The sequence below is a fragment of the Aegilops tauschii genome, chromosome 2 (genome assembly GCF_002575655.3).
Source record: "Aegilops tauschii subsp. strangulata cultivar AL8/78 chromosome 2, Aet v6.0, whole genome shotgun sequence".
NCBI classification, from domain to species: Eukaryota; Viridiplantae; Streptophyta; class Magnoliopsida; order Poales; family Poaceae; genus Aegilops; species Aegilops tauschii.
In genome coordinates, this window is record NC_053036.3 from 495,669,199 (window position 1) to 495,682,816 (window position 13,618).

The following is a 13,618-nucleotide window of genomic DNA, read 5'->3' on the forward strand; positions in this document are numbered from 1 at the left end:
CCTCATACTCTTCTGTTTTGGGGAGAAATAATCAGGTCTTGCGCCCAAATGTTACAATCCTCGTGCCAACAAAGCAATAAAGGAAAACAAAAAGGTTGCTATCTTGTCCCTTATCGCTTGGCGGAACAATCTGTTTGCATATATTTGTATTATCTGACTATTGATTCAACTTTAAATAACACAGTGGTCGATGACAATAATAAGTCCCACAGAACTGGGCCCAATGGCATGCCACCGACTCAGACAGGTCTATTTATACGCGAGCCGACATGTGTGACGCATTTGAGTTACTCGTCTTCTTCGGATGATGAAGTGACAAACCAATCAGCTGTGATTTTTTCTACTAATAATGGTATGCTGACATCAATTGAGTACTTGGAGCGAGGAGAAAGCTCCAAAGGTAAGTCTATAAGGCGAAAGTGTGTGCTTATGTAATTTTGTTTACCCACTTAATTAATTCATCGTAAAATACTGTAGGGAGAAAGCGTACACGCGAAGCACTAAGATATGCTAGCCGTACCCCTCAACAAATCCAAGCAAGGCGAGAACGTGTGAGAGCACGTCGGCAAAATTTAACACCAAATAAGAAGGAAAGGGTTAATGCACAGAGAAGAGAGAAAAGACAATGCATGACACTTGATGAGAGGAATGCAAGCCAGCGAGCACGTAGGCAAAGTTTGACGCTAGATGAGAGGCAAGAAAGAAATGCACGCCAGCGAGCACGTAGGAAAAGCCTACCACCCGAAGAGCGGCAAGCACTCCTAGCTCAGCGTAAAGCAAGCTACGCAGCCAAACGAGATACCCTCTATAAGGATTATGTCGTAATGCAGTGCCCTAAAGGTTCGTTGGTGGGACATCTATCATCAAGCTCTTATGTCTTTAGCTGCCCAAGTACGCTGGCGCAAACTTCTGCTACGGTTCAAGGTAATTCTCACATACACATTCCTTTATCCACCAATTTTTTCAAAGGTTGAGCCGGTATTTTACACTATCATTGAAATAACAGGTAATCTTGAAAGCATACCTGAAACGGTGGAAGAGGATCACATAGTTTTCACTAACGCAGGTATGCTTATGGTGTGGATGCCTTCTTTTCATTACTGATTACATTACATTTTTTTCAAAGGTTGAGCCGGTATTTTACGCTATCATTGAAATAACAGGTAATCTTGAGAGCATACCTGAAGCGGTGGAAGAGGATCACACAGTTTTCACTAACACAGGTATGCTTGTGGTGTGGATGCCTTCTTTTCATTACTGATTATATTATAACACACATTCAGAACCATCCTTATAACTTAGAATGGACAATTCATTATTGGCTCCCAATGGCTTCATATGTCTAGGTTCCCCAACAGAAAGCTTTGTTGCGGACGATAATCAGTCTGAAGAAGAAGATGATGAGTACTTCATATTTGCTGGCAGAGGTATTGCCAATGTCGTGGATGCCTTACTTCCCTACATGTATTGCACAAAAACTGCAAGACCTATATAACACTATTCATCTCATGTATGGATGAAGACTGTGATGACATGATGGATGCATTTACAGCAGTTCCTGATCCATATGATCGTGTCTATGAGAATATACCTGCAAGTACTCACATGCTGGCACCTAAACCTGATTGCAAGCATTGTGGTGCAAAGAGGTTCCAGTATGAGGCAAATGGATTTTGTTGCCGGTCTGGAAAAGTTAAGTTGGCACACTTAGAACCACCCTTGGAACTTAAAATGCTATACACAAGTTCAGATCCCAATGCCGTGCATTTTAGGGATAACATTCGATACTTCAATGGACACTTTTCATTCACTACCCTTGGAGTCAGTCTGGACAACAAATACACAAACATGAAGTCAGGAGTCTATACGTTTCGAGCTCACGGTCAGATTTACCACAACATCTTCTCATTTGGTCCAACTCAAGATGGGCCAAAGCATTTGGAACTCTACTTCTATGATGACGATCCCGGTTTACAACATAGGTTTCAGCGCTCCCCGAACCTAGACCGAGATGTCATTCGAAGGCTTGTTGACATCCTGAAGGATAATCCTTATTCCGAAACGTTCAGGAATCTAGGTGGAGTCGATGACCTTGAGGAATACCGTATTGAATTGAACACCGACATGAGGTTGGACCAACGGAGGTATAATGTGCCTATATCATCGGAGGTTGCAGCTATTTGGGTTGAGGATAGTGAACTCTGTAAGTACTTTGAGCGTAGCATAGTATTGTTCGGCAACGACAACAAGAGATATAGCACCCAACCATATTATGGATGTTATGATCCGTTATCCTACCCTTTATTCTTCCCAAGAGGGGAGATTGGTTGGCATCCTGAAATCCCAAAGAAAGGTGTCAGCTTGAATGAGATGCTTCAGTCCCGTCGCAGTGGTCGACAGAGTCTAGGTAATTCATATAACGAAAATAACATGTGTTAATGTTGTTTATCCTCATTGTACTTACTTTTCCTGATTCCCAATATTGTCCTTTTGTTATCTCTCATTTTATAGGTTCATATACAAATAGTCGATTATGCGTCTCCGTTAGAGACTACTATTGCTACAAGTTTCAAATGCGTCGTGGTGTATTTAACACCATGCTATACGGTAAACGACTATTCCAACAATATGTGGTTGATATGTACATCAAGGTTGAAAGCTCAAGATTGGACTATATAAAAAAACACCAGGAACAAATACGTGCTGATCTATACCAAGGTGTTGTCGATAGCCTTCAAGCTGGGGAAAACCGTGCGGATGAAGTGGGCAAACGGACTATAGTTCCTTCATCATTTATTGGGGGAAGAAGAGATAGGAGACGAAGATACCTTGATGCCATGGCCTTGGTGCAAAAGTATGGGAAGCCAAATATTTTTTTAACCATGACTTGCAACCCTAATTGGGATGAAATAATTAGTGAGCTAGAGCCTGGACAAACCCCACGGGATCGTCCTGATCTTATTGTACGAGTATTTCGAGCAAAGTTGGAAGACCTCAAGATACAACTTTTTAAAAGGCACATTTTTGGTAAGGTAGCAACATATGTGTATGTAGTTGAGTTCCAGAAAAGAGGTCTACCACATGCTCATTTCCTCCTAATCATGGAGGGGAGGTACAAGCTAACATGCCCAGAGCAATATGACTGTCTCATATCTGCTGAATTGCCAGACAAATCCAAATATCCTGAGTTGTACAAAATGGTCGTGAAGCACATGATGCATGGCCCGTGTGGAGTCCTAAACCCCAAGAACGTGTGCATGCAGAAAGGTAGCTGCAAGAACTATTATCCACGACCATTTAATGTGTCAACCCTTCAGGGAAAGGACTCATATCCCATATATAGGAGGAGAGATGATGGACGCCGTGCAAAGGTACGTGGCCAAGAGTTAGACAATAGGTGGGTTGTTCCATATAATCCTTACCTACTAAGAAGGTATAATTGCCACATCAATGTCGAGGTTTGCTCAAGCATAAAAGCTGTAAAGTACCTCTTTAAATACATATATAAGGGGCATGATCGAGCATCTGTTTCTATCGACGAGGTGGATAGTGATAGGAACATTGATGAGATAAAGCAATACCGAGATTCCAGGTGGGTTACCCCACCAGAAGCATTATGGAGGATATATGGTTTTGACCTTAGTCAGATATTTCCATCTGTTAGACAACTCCAACTCCACCTCCCTAATATGCACATGGTGTCATTTCCAGCGGGCGCAAATCTGGATGATGTCCTCTCTCAAGAAGGAGCTTCCAAGACCATGCTAACTGAGTATTTTGAGGCAAACAAGAAATATGAGTTGGCTCGAGGAATTTTATATAAGGATTTCCCATCTTATTTTGTTTGGATGTCAGGTGGAAAGTATTGGAAAAGGAGGGATGAACGCATGCAGATTGGGAGAATTGTGTCTGCACATCCAGCTGAAGGGGAGAGGTATTATCTTAGAGTGCTTCTAAACCATGTCACAGGTGCTACATCCTTCCAAGACCTTAGAACAGTGAATGGTATTGTTTACTCAACATTCCGTGAAGCTGCTGAAAGGAGGGGTCTTATCGAGTCAGATAATACTATCAACGAGTGTCTTGATGAAGCTAAGGTTTTTCATATGCCATCTTCCCTTCGGAGGCTATTTGCCACTATATTGGTCTTTTGTGAACCCAGCAATGTGCGTGGCCTATGGGACAGACACATGGAAGCTATGACAGAAGACTATCGACTAACACAAATGTGCCCGCATGCAGTTGAGCAGATGGCGTTATTAGATATAAAGAATATGCTTGAATCGATGGGTAAGGACATATCATCATTCCCTCTCCCAGAAATTGATGAGTCATATGATGCCTCAGATAATGAGGCTAGGGAGATCATAGAGGAGTCCACGATAGAGGTGGACCCAGAACACCTTGGCTTGTCATCTTTCCTAAACCCAGAACAGAGATATGCATATGATGAGATACTTGCGACCATCAATAGTGGCCAAGGAGGTGTGTTCTTTGTTGATGGACCCGGAGGCACGGGAAAGACTTATCTGTACAAAGCACTACTTGCAAAAGTACGTGCCGAGGGTAAAATAGCTGTTGCAACAGCGACATCAGGCGTTGCTGCATCCATCTTGCCTGGAGGGAGGACTGCACACTCAAGATTTAAAATACCATTGAACACCGAAGACGGTGGGGTCTGCAGTTTCACCAAGCAAAGTGGGACAGCTAAGCTTCTTATGAGGGCGTCCCTCATAATTTGGGACGAGGCCTCCATGACAAAGCGGCATGCGGTCGAGGCCCTTGACAATAGCATGAGGGACATCATGGCTCGACCTGACTTGCCGTTTGGTGGAAAGACAATTGTGTTTGGGGGAGACTTCAGACAAGTGCTTCCTGTTGTTCGTAAGGGAACAAGGTCCCAAATAACTGACGCGACGCTGCGTAAGTCTTACCTTTGGGAGAATATGAGACAACTAAGACTTGTCCGTAATATGAGGGCTCAAAGCGATCCATGGTTTGCTGATTACCTTCTCAGTGTTGGGAATGGCACTGAAGATACCGTGGATGATGATTACATACGGCTTCCAGATGAGATTTGTGTACCATACACCAGCGACGCCACTGATATTGATAAGCTTATTGAAAGTGTTTTCCAGATGACCCTAGAAGAAAACCTCTTGGATCCAAATTACATAACGTCCCGAGCAATTTTGTCAACTCGGAATGAGTACGTTGACAAGATTAACATGAAAATGATTGAGAGGTTTCCTGGGGAGGAGATGATATACTACAGTTTTGATCACGCGGAGGATGATCCACACAACTACTACCCTGCAGAATTCTTGAATTCATTAACACCTAATGGGCTACCTCCCCATATCCTAAAGCTGAAAATTAATTGCCCTATTATATTGTTACGCAACATTGACCCAGCGAGTGGTTTGTGCAATGGGACGAGGTTGATTGTCCGAGGATTCATGAGGAATGCAATCGATGCTGAGATTGTGTTGGGCCAGCATGCTAGTAAGAGGGTGTTCCTTCCTCGAATTCCTCTTTGCCCATCAGATGATGAGATGTTTCCATTTAGGTTCAAGAGGAAGCAGTTTCCAGTTAGACTTAGCTTTGCTATGACCATTAACAAGGCACAAGGACAAACTATACCAAATGTTGGTGTATACCTCCCTGAACCGGTATTTTCACATGGGCAGCTCTATGTTGCTCTTTCTAGGGCTACATCTAGAAGTAATATGAAGATTCTTACTGTACCGGATAAAAAAAGGAAGGCCAGTCCAACTCCACTGCAAATATTACAAAGAACATAGTCTACAAAGAAGTTCTCAGCATGTAGTCCAAGGTATAAATCACTCAAGTACAATTTGGTTGCCGTAAAAATTATATCTATCTAACTAGGGTCATGTGGAGGATTTACGGAAAGACAACTTAGATACTTGCTTTGGTGTTCATGATTTTTTGTAACAACAATTATATGTGTGTTTGAATTGTTTTTTAGTAGTTTCCTTTGTTACTCCCTTTGTTAAAAATAATAATAATTCAGACAATGCCGACAGCAGGTTGCTTTGTCATAAACGCATTTCATTTGGTTGGTAGCTCCACATCCAATTTTCAGGGCACACCCTGAATATTTGTTTCCTTTCTGTCTGTTATTGGCATTTTGTTTTTCTTCGCATAAACCTGGTTGATGTAAGAAAGTTACAAGTAGTCCAGTACTAATATTTTTGTATCTACATGCATGTGCACTCACCCCTTCTAAATACATACGATTCAAAAACATCTTTTACTTAACAATTTGTTTCTTTGCTTCTGTACAAAATGTACAAGTGTTGTTCATTGTTTTTTCCTTTGCCTAAATATACTACAGAGTACATACCCTCTATAAGCTCCTTGTTTTTTCGTTTGTCTAAATATACTACAGACCATCATATATATGCAGTACTGATTACCTGATTTCCTTTTAGGTGAGAAGATGGATGAAGCCAGAGCTCGAGGGCCAACATTGTTAGCATAGATGGTTTTGAGCAAACGACTAAAAGAAGGTCCTGGGGATCCAACCAATGTAGTTTTGTGTGTTTGTCAGTTCCTAACATCTTGAGCAACCTTGCAGAAAGGAGCTCTTTGAGGACTGTTGTGACATAGATCCAGCAAGCTGGTGATGGTGGTGCAGGAAGTGTATGGGCGTCGACATGGCTGGAACCCCATGGTCATGAGACTAGCGATGTAGTCGTCGTCGTCCTTTTTGTGCTCTCCTGTGTTGGTCTATTTTGGGATTCTGTGTACAATATCTTTTTTTTTCTGTATGAGAGTTAACTGCAGTTTGTCAGGTTACTGGTTGACGATGCTCTTGTTCCTGTTACCAAGGATGATGTAGGGAGTAGTTGTTTACGCTTTCGTGTTGGGTTTGGGTGGCTAATGCTCAGCCCGTATGGTGTGTGTATGTGCGTGTGTGTATTGGTTTGGGTGGCTAATGCCCAGCCCGTATGGTGTGTCTATGTGCGTGTGTGTAATACTGAAAAATTCTATATTGTTTGCATTTACTATTCATTTGGATGTATGTAAGCTCGGGAACATAATTGAATATTTGGAAAAGCATATTGATAACATACATGGGATGACCTGACATACGTCAATCTGAACACATGCATAGTTATTTCATGCAAGGCACGGGCATCTTACTAGTTTTTTCTTAAGCCTCAATGTTGCTTATTTGTAGAGAATAGATACTTCCGTAGAGATAAGCGCTTAAGGAAAGCTCGGTTTATTTTACTAAGCACCTTGCATTGTACAAGGCCTCATGGGCAGCAATTAACAAGCTGTGGTCAACAAAGTGCTCTAGGTTGAAGCGGAAAATGCAGCATTAGCAGATGCTAGCAAAAGCAAGATCACAGAAAAAAGGATGGAGGTATCCCTCTATAATCACTCAAATATACAGAACCGTCACAACATTGTCAGACCGACCAGTCACTCGCACCCTCACTGGCAAGTAAACGATAATATAGACAACTCAAAAATCAACTGTTACAAGTGACAACAGATCATACAGCGCCTCAAAAACTCGTGAAGCTCGGCAGATTCATGGCGCTTAAATAGACTGTTTACACTGCCGGCCAATAAGCCTGCACTGCTCCGGTAGCATGGAGCAGACTACCTGCCCCTTGACGCGGCAGAGCTCGCCGTCTATCCCACAGCCATTGTGGGTGTTTGCACCAGGTTTAACCTTGACTGATTTCACCTGTCAATGTCGGACCAAACAGTTAAGACCGAGTCAGTGTGGTTACTAGAAGCAAACAATTACTGTGCAAAAGGAAGTAATATTTCTGACAAAAATGAACCCCACCCCACCCCCGGACGACAAATGGAAGCTCTTCAAAAAGCACAAATGAAACATGGCAGAAAAATAACGTGAGCAAGGACAGAAGTTGCATGATACCTTCACATATTCCACATATGGCAAAGAAAGATGGCGACCAAATTGCAGTAGTATGAAAAATCTCAACAGCTTCCATCTCCCCCTTCCGCCAACTAAAAGTAAGTCCAGACTGTTGTCATCATGGCTCGCATTTGGCGCGACAATCTGGGAACTTTGAACTGTTTTGCATGAGTGGTTACACACTAGGACACCAAGAAAGTGCCCCTTCCTGACAACCCATTTCTCATCCAAATTTGGCACAAGTTCCATAGATGTTCCGATTTCTATATCTTCTGGTGCTTCAGGAAGTTCGATAGGGTGGTCAGGCTCCCAAGTTGGCTCCGTGTCCCATCTTGGCCCAGTGTCCCACTTTGGTTCATTATCCCAAATAGGTCCTGGATCTGATATTGTCGAGGAAATGTCCTCCTTATCATGCATTGAAGGGGCTGCCCAAGATAACCGTGTATCATTAGAAGCAATGACACCAACTGAATTTCTATCGGTCCTTGTTTTGGACCTTGTTCTTGGCCAGTATGATGCATGATGCTGTTGAGGGCGTAGGACTTCTTCTGGTTCCGAAACAATGTTGCTTCTGCCCATAGATTGCCGTTTCGCTTTTGGATCAAGACCACGAACATACTCTGACGGTTCACTGCTTGCCGCTGTACCACCTGATGTGTCGAAGTCCCCAAGAGACATCCTACTTGGAGTCATGATAGAGTCAATACTTGAAAAACTGGAAGCTCGTGGAAATCCTTCTCTTTTTGATCGACTGCGCATTACATCTGTATAGACATCAGACAATTCAACCTTGTCTTGTCCTGTACCTTTTCCATGCCCAGACATGTCCTTGGACAAAGGAAGATATTCTAACTCATAGAAGTAACTTGGTAGACACAAAAATTTGAGTACTCCAGCCACAAAATATCGAAGAGGGCCAAATCTCTTCTGGTATTTCTCGGAAAGTTCCAGGACTGCAGCAAAGTTGAAATAGTTTTTCAGCTCAGTAAACTTTTTCAGTGCTATGCCACGCTGCACTTCTACAAATACTTGATAGTAGACAAAGAAACTAAATTTCTATGTCTGCAGTTATGGCAGATAAGGTACGCTAGTAAATTAGTAATTAAGAACTATACGCAGATCTTGAAACTCATTAAGAATTGACTTAGGAGGACAAAGCTACACCATTTGCTCAGGGAACTTTAGATTGAATGCAAACTTACAAAAGGCAAATTAAAAGTGGGTTATCATATGCTGTTGCTGTTGACGAAGTCCTCCAAATTAAAAATGCACGACAAAAAACACCTACTAAAATACTTTTGTACTGATATTTAAAAAATCAGAATAGGATTCATATTTGACTATCTGTGGAATCATTATATACTCATGCAGTTCGTAAGATGACATTTTAGACATTGACATGGTTATCCATATGCATGTTCGTATAGAACTATGAAATTTTATAGGTGCATGTTAGTATAAAATTATGAAATTTTATATTATGAAAACGTTTTCATGAAAATTCTAAAGGTACTATTTTCACCTTACCAATCTAAATATTTGTCTATGTATAGTAGTCAAAATTAGAATAGTTTGTTGTATGATTGTCATTTATTTTTACAGACGGAGAAAGTATGTCATACAGTATTACTTTTGTTGTTTTAGACATTAGACATTGACATGGTCTCTAAAATGCAACTTTGACAACCGAACGAAACTGTATATCATGAAAGTAATTATCAAGATAAATTTACGCATAGGATTTTCAAGTATCAATCTAAATCTTTAGAGATGTTGGTAGGCAGAGTTTCTAAAGTTTGACTTTGCAAATGTCCAACAACAAGGTTTAGGGAACTGTGGAGGAGTATATCAGAGGAAACATGATAATAGTGAAACAAAAAAAATGTGAAAGCTCATTTGCAGTTACCAACTTACCATCACTAACAAAACCATAGTATGAAACAGTTGTGCCGAAATGTATAAGCCCGGATTGGAGCCACTCAACAGCCAATATGTCCAGGGTTGTAAAGCCGCCCTGTTACCAAGGGATAGTTCTTGTGAGAAAAGTTTAAAAGTGATAAACTAATTTCATAAAAGGTGAAAGTGAGAACATAAGCTGAAATTCCGTTCTTCATGTAAGAAGAAGTTGTGATAAATTTGGCATACCTTAACAATCAACAATGAAGCAGAAATAGGATCCTTAACTCCCAGAACAGTCCAAATAAGTGAGTTGTCAGATCCTGCTGGGATTATTCCAACTGGAATTGACACAGCTTCTGTTCTATCGCTTCTGGTGAGAAGACCGTTGAACACCTGCAAAATTATCAATGTTCAGCTGACATTTAAGTCACTACATGACTACACATATAAAATAGTGATATGAACATTATGTGCAAACCTCATTTACTATTCCATCACCGCCAACACAGACAATCCCTAAAATAGAATAAAAAAATCAAGGTATTAATTAGACCAGCTGCAATGGTTGCCTCTATATTGGGCCTTACCTAAACTACTTAGCAACATGTGTAAAGTTTATACCATCAGGGAATGCGCCAAAATCAAAAGTAGACGCGAGAGACTTCGCATGACCAGCATGAGTAGTTTTAACTACTTCCATGTGAAAACCTGCAAGCTACACCAGATCACAGGGGATTAGTTGCTGGAGGTAAACAATATAAAACCTACATAGTTACGAATAAGAGTGTCTAATATTTATATATGATAGGAAAAATCCATAAATCAGCGCACCAAATCGCCAATATCCATCATAAACAGGAGCTTAGAAATTTCAGCTTATGCAACTATCTTCTAAATAATCTACAGAAAACGAGATTAGCAGTACCCAAGTTAGCACATTTCATGCTGCCACGGGAGATGAGTTAAAATGCTAATCATATTGCCTAAACATTTTCCCTGTGGAATTTAACAGAGCTATTTGTTCCTGTTCAATTACTGTATTCCTTTTTTTCCACCTTTACTATTACAAGTTGAATTAATAAGAAGCTGAAATACTCATGCTTTCCTGTTATTTTAAAATTTGTGTACTCAAACTCAAAATTAACCACCAATATGTTTAAGACTACCCGGATTATCTATATGAAAATTACTCCCTCCACAAACTTTTGTAAGACGTTTTAGGTCAGTACATCAGTAGATTTTTTGTTAAAGTATTATCATCTTATTATAATTTATCATATAAACCTATGAATAGTAAGGCTCAAAGTTAATTATTAAATACACTAAAAGGCCAAGAATATAACAGTATAACTTAAGAAACGACAGAGGAGAGTACTATCATCTTCTTCATGAGATTTCCATAAGGCTGAAGACCAAATGGTCAATAGAAGTTTCATGAAGCAAGTTTACCACCAGACAGATATATACAGTCGCTTCGAATATTGCTTTTAAAAGCAGTGCAAAAGGTAGAAGATTTACGGTGAAAACATCAAAAGTTACCTTAAATATAGGTTCTGCTTTCTCATGGAAAACTTTAATTGATCGACCATGTCCAGAACGAGGGTTCAATATAACAAGTATTCTCTGCGGAGTTCTGCATTTGATTGGCGGGTAATCAAATAAAACCCCACCAAGGGGGGCATCTGTGTCTTGCTTAATACTGGATGTTGCAGGATGTGGCAGTACATTAATGTATATGTTCTGTTCTGCAAAGCATGTTACCCACAAAATGGCCTCATCTAGTGTAGAGGCCATAAACCGGAAGTCCTTCCGAGCTCTATGTGTCTTTCCAAATAGAGAGTTCTTAGCAGGATATGCATGTAAAGTAAAATGTTGGAGACCAGAATTATAAGATACCTGCGAAGATACAAACACGTCACACAAAATCACGGGATTGTCAACTGGGCCAAATAACAATTGAAGTGCATCTTGGTCTCTGAAACTTACAGAGATGACATCCTCAAGGCTGAGTACAGTAGAACCCCATATAAGGGCTTTACTTGTGAGTCTTGCATCAGTTGTATCAGCTTTCTTGTTTGATGACAAATGACCATCTGCTCCTATACTTTTATTTTTCCTGTCATAGAACAGTTTGCCAGAATAGACTTCGAAACCTACAAAATTGGACCTCTCATCCACCGTATCAGTTCTACGCTCATGGTTTTTACCCTTTTTGGCATCTTTATTGTCAACAGCCACATGCTTTTGCCTCAAAGATCTAGATTTGCCTCTTTTCTCTGGAAATACAGTGGGGGAAGATTGTTGCCCAGCTGACTTTTGAGAACGCCGGCTACTGGAACGGCGGCTGGATTTCTGAGATGAGTTTCTGGATGTTGGATTCTCTAGATCACCTGCGTCCATCTCTTTGTTTTAAGCAGAACCTTAAGAGCATCGGAACGGGTAAGGAGTTTGATACGGCTTAAGAAGTGTATGGCACATGATGACCCCAGTTGCCCTGTGAAAGGATTGGCATAATTAAATAATCTGCAACAAAGGAGAAACAGAACAAATATAAGTAAGATGCATATATATATAGCCGGTAGCTGTTCATTGCTTCCCATGGATCAAAAGCATGTGTTCAGGGCAATGAGCACATATGAGCTTCATCCCCCAAAGACTGATAGCCACAAAAGGGCAGCTCCTCACTGGTACTGTTGTAACATCTAAAGTGATGATATATTATGCCTAATATCTACTAAACTGTCTAGTACCCTAGAACACCTTTTGTGGAACTTGAAACAATTCAACTCCTGTAGCCATACAAATTCAGATCTCCACGACTGCGTGTGCTACAACACATTTCCAGATGCGCACCAAGGTCTAGAATTCGTGGTTTCATACAGAGATATGGGGAGCACGACGGGGCGGATCTAGATTGTTTGGCGGGTGCGAACCGGCACGCGAAAAATTTACAGGATCAGTTCGGGTCAAGTAATCACCGAATGACCAAAAGCTCGTACCTCAAAAGCCAGTGTCCAGGATTGCGGACGGGGCGGAGACGGCAGCGACGCGGTGAAGTAGGAACGCGGGCGGCGATGGCGGCGACGCGCGTCAGCGGCGGGGTTGTTGGGGGAGCACAGCGGTGGTGGACTATAGGGGAGATTGGGTAGGGCAGAGCATGAGAGCAGCGTGGCGGAGGAAGGGATCGGGGAGGAAGAGGAAAGGTACAGGAGGGTGGAGAGGAAAAGTCCGTCTAGCTGGGGAGGAGGACTGGAGGAGTGGAGTTTTCTGATGGTTCAAATCGGTGGCTGGCACGATTGGGTGATTTGATGGTAGATGGAGGGTGCAGATTCTGACTGCATCAGAAATTATTGTGTCAGTCTATCTCGGATGGATGGTAAAAACAAGTTTTTTTAGTACATACTCCCTTCGTTCCAAAATAGATGACCCAAGTTAGTACAAAATTGGGTCATCTATTTTGGAACGGAGTGAGTAGTTTGTAGTCCGAAAGTACCCAATGAAATCTGGGTCTAGGCGTAGTAATCAAACATTTGTAGATTCACGCATAGATAGAAATATGGAGCTTGAGTCAATAATCTCTTTGCCATTTATTCGAAAAAGAAATAACTTTGTTCTTTGCACTCTTCGTCGGCTCGAGCCTATTGTATAGGGGAATGGGGGGGGTTTTGATAAGGGTGCGCGCAAATATTCGACGATTTAAAGACATCACCGCTAATAAATCAATTTTAGGTTGGTATTACGATCCACTTTGTCTAGTAGGCATATAATGGAGAGTCGAGCAATACCCTTCTT

At 41.3% G+C, this 13,618-nt stretch overlaps 2 protein-coding genes across 3 annotated transcripts; one reads left to right on the forward strand and one right to left on the reverse strand.

The window, feature by feature from the left end:
* The first annotated feature begins 824 nt into the window (after nt 1-824).
* Nucleotides 825-5,804, forward strand: LOC109786218 (uncharacterized). Its single transcript, XM_040400516.1, has 7 exons — nt 825-924; nt 1,007-1,066; nt 1,164-1,223; nt 1,347-1,427; nt 1,523-1,655; nt 2,070-2,203; nt 3,856-5,804. Exons 1-7 carry the CDS (start codon nt 825-827, stop codon nt 5,802-5,804), a joined length of 2,517 nt encoding a protein of 838 aa, XP_040256450.1.
* Nucleotides 5,805-7,384: 1,580 nt separating this feature from the next.
* Nucleotides 7,385-13,103, reverse strand: LOC109786223 (sphingoid long-chain bases kinase 1). Of its 2 annotated transcripts, none has more exons than XM_020344807.4 (9): nt 12,826-13,103; nt 11,813-12,320; nt 11,366-11,722; nt 10,448-10,541; nt 10,305-10,342; nt 10,073-10,219; nt 9,842-9,941; nt 7,928-8,880; nt 7,385-7,729 (listed from the first exon to the last, which is right to left on the reverse strand). In XM_020344807.4, exons 2-9 carry the CDS (start codon nt 12,224-12,226, stop codon nt 7,580-7,582), a joined length of 2,253 nt encoding a protein of 750 aa, XP_020200396.1. In that variant the 5' UTR covers nt 12,227-12,320; nt 12,826-13,103; the 3' UTR covers nt 7,385-7,579. The 2 variants fall into 2 exon arrangements, with proteins under 2 accessions (XP_020200396.1, XP_020200395.1); XM_020344806.4 differs by having other exon boundaries at nt 11,813-12,349; nt 12,826-13,095.
* Nucleotides 13,104-13,618: the final 515 nt, after the last annotated feature.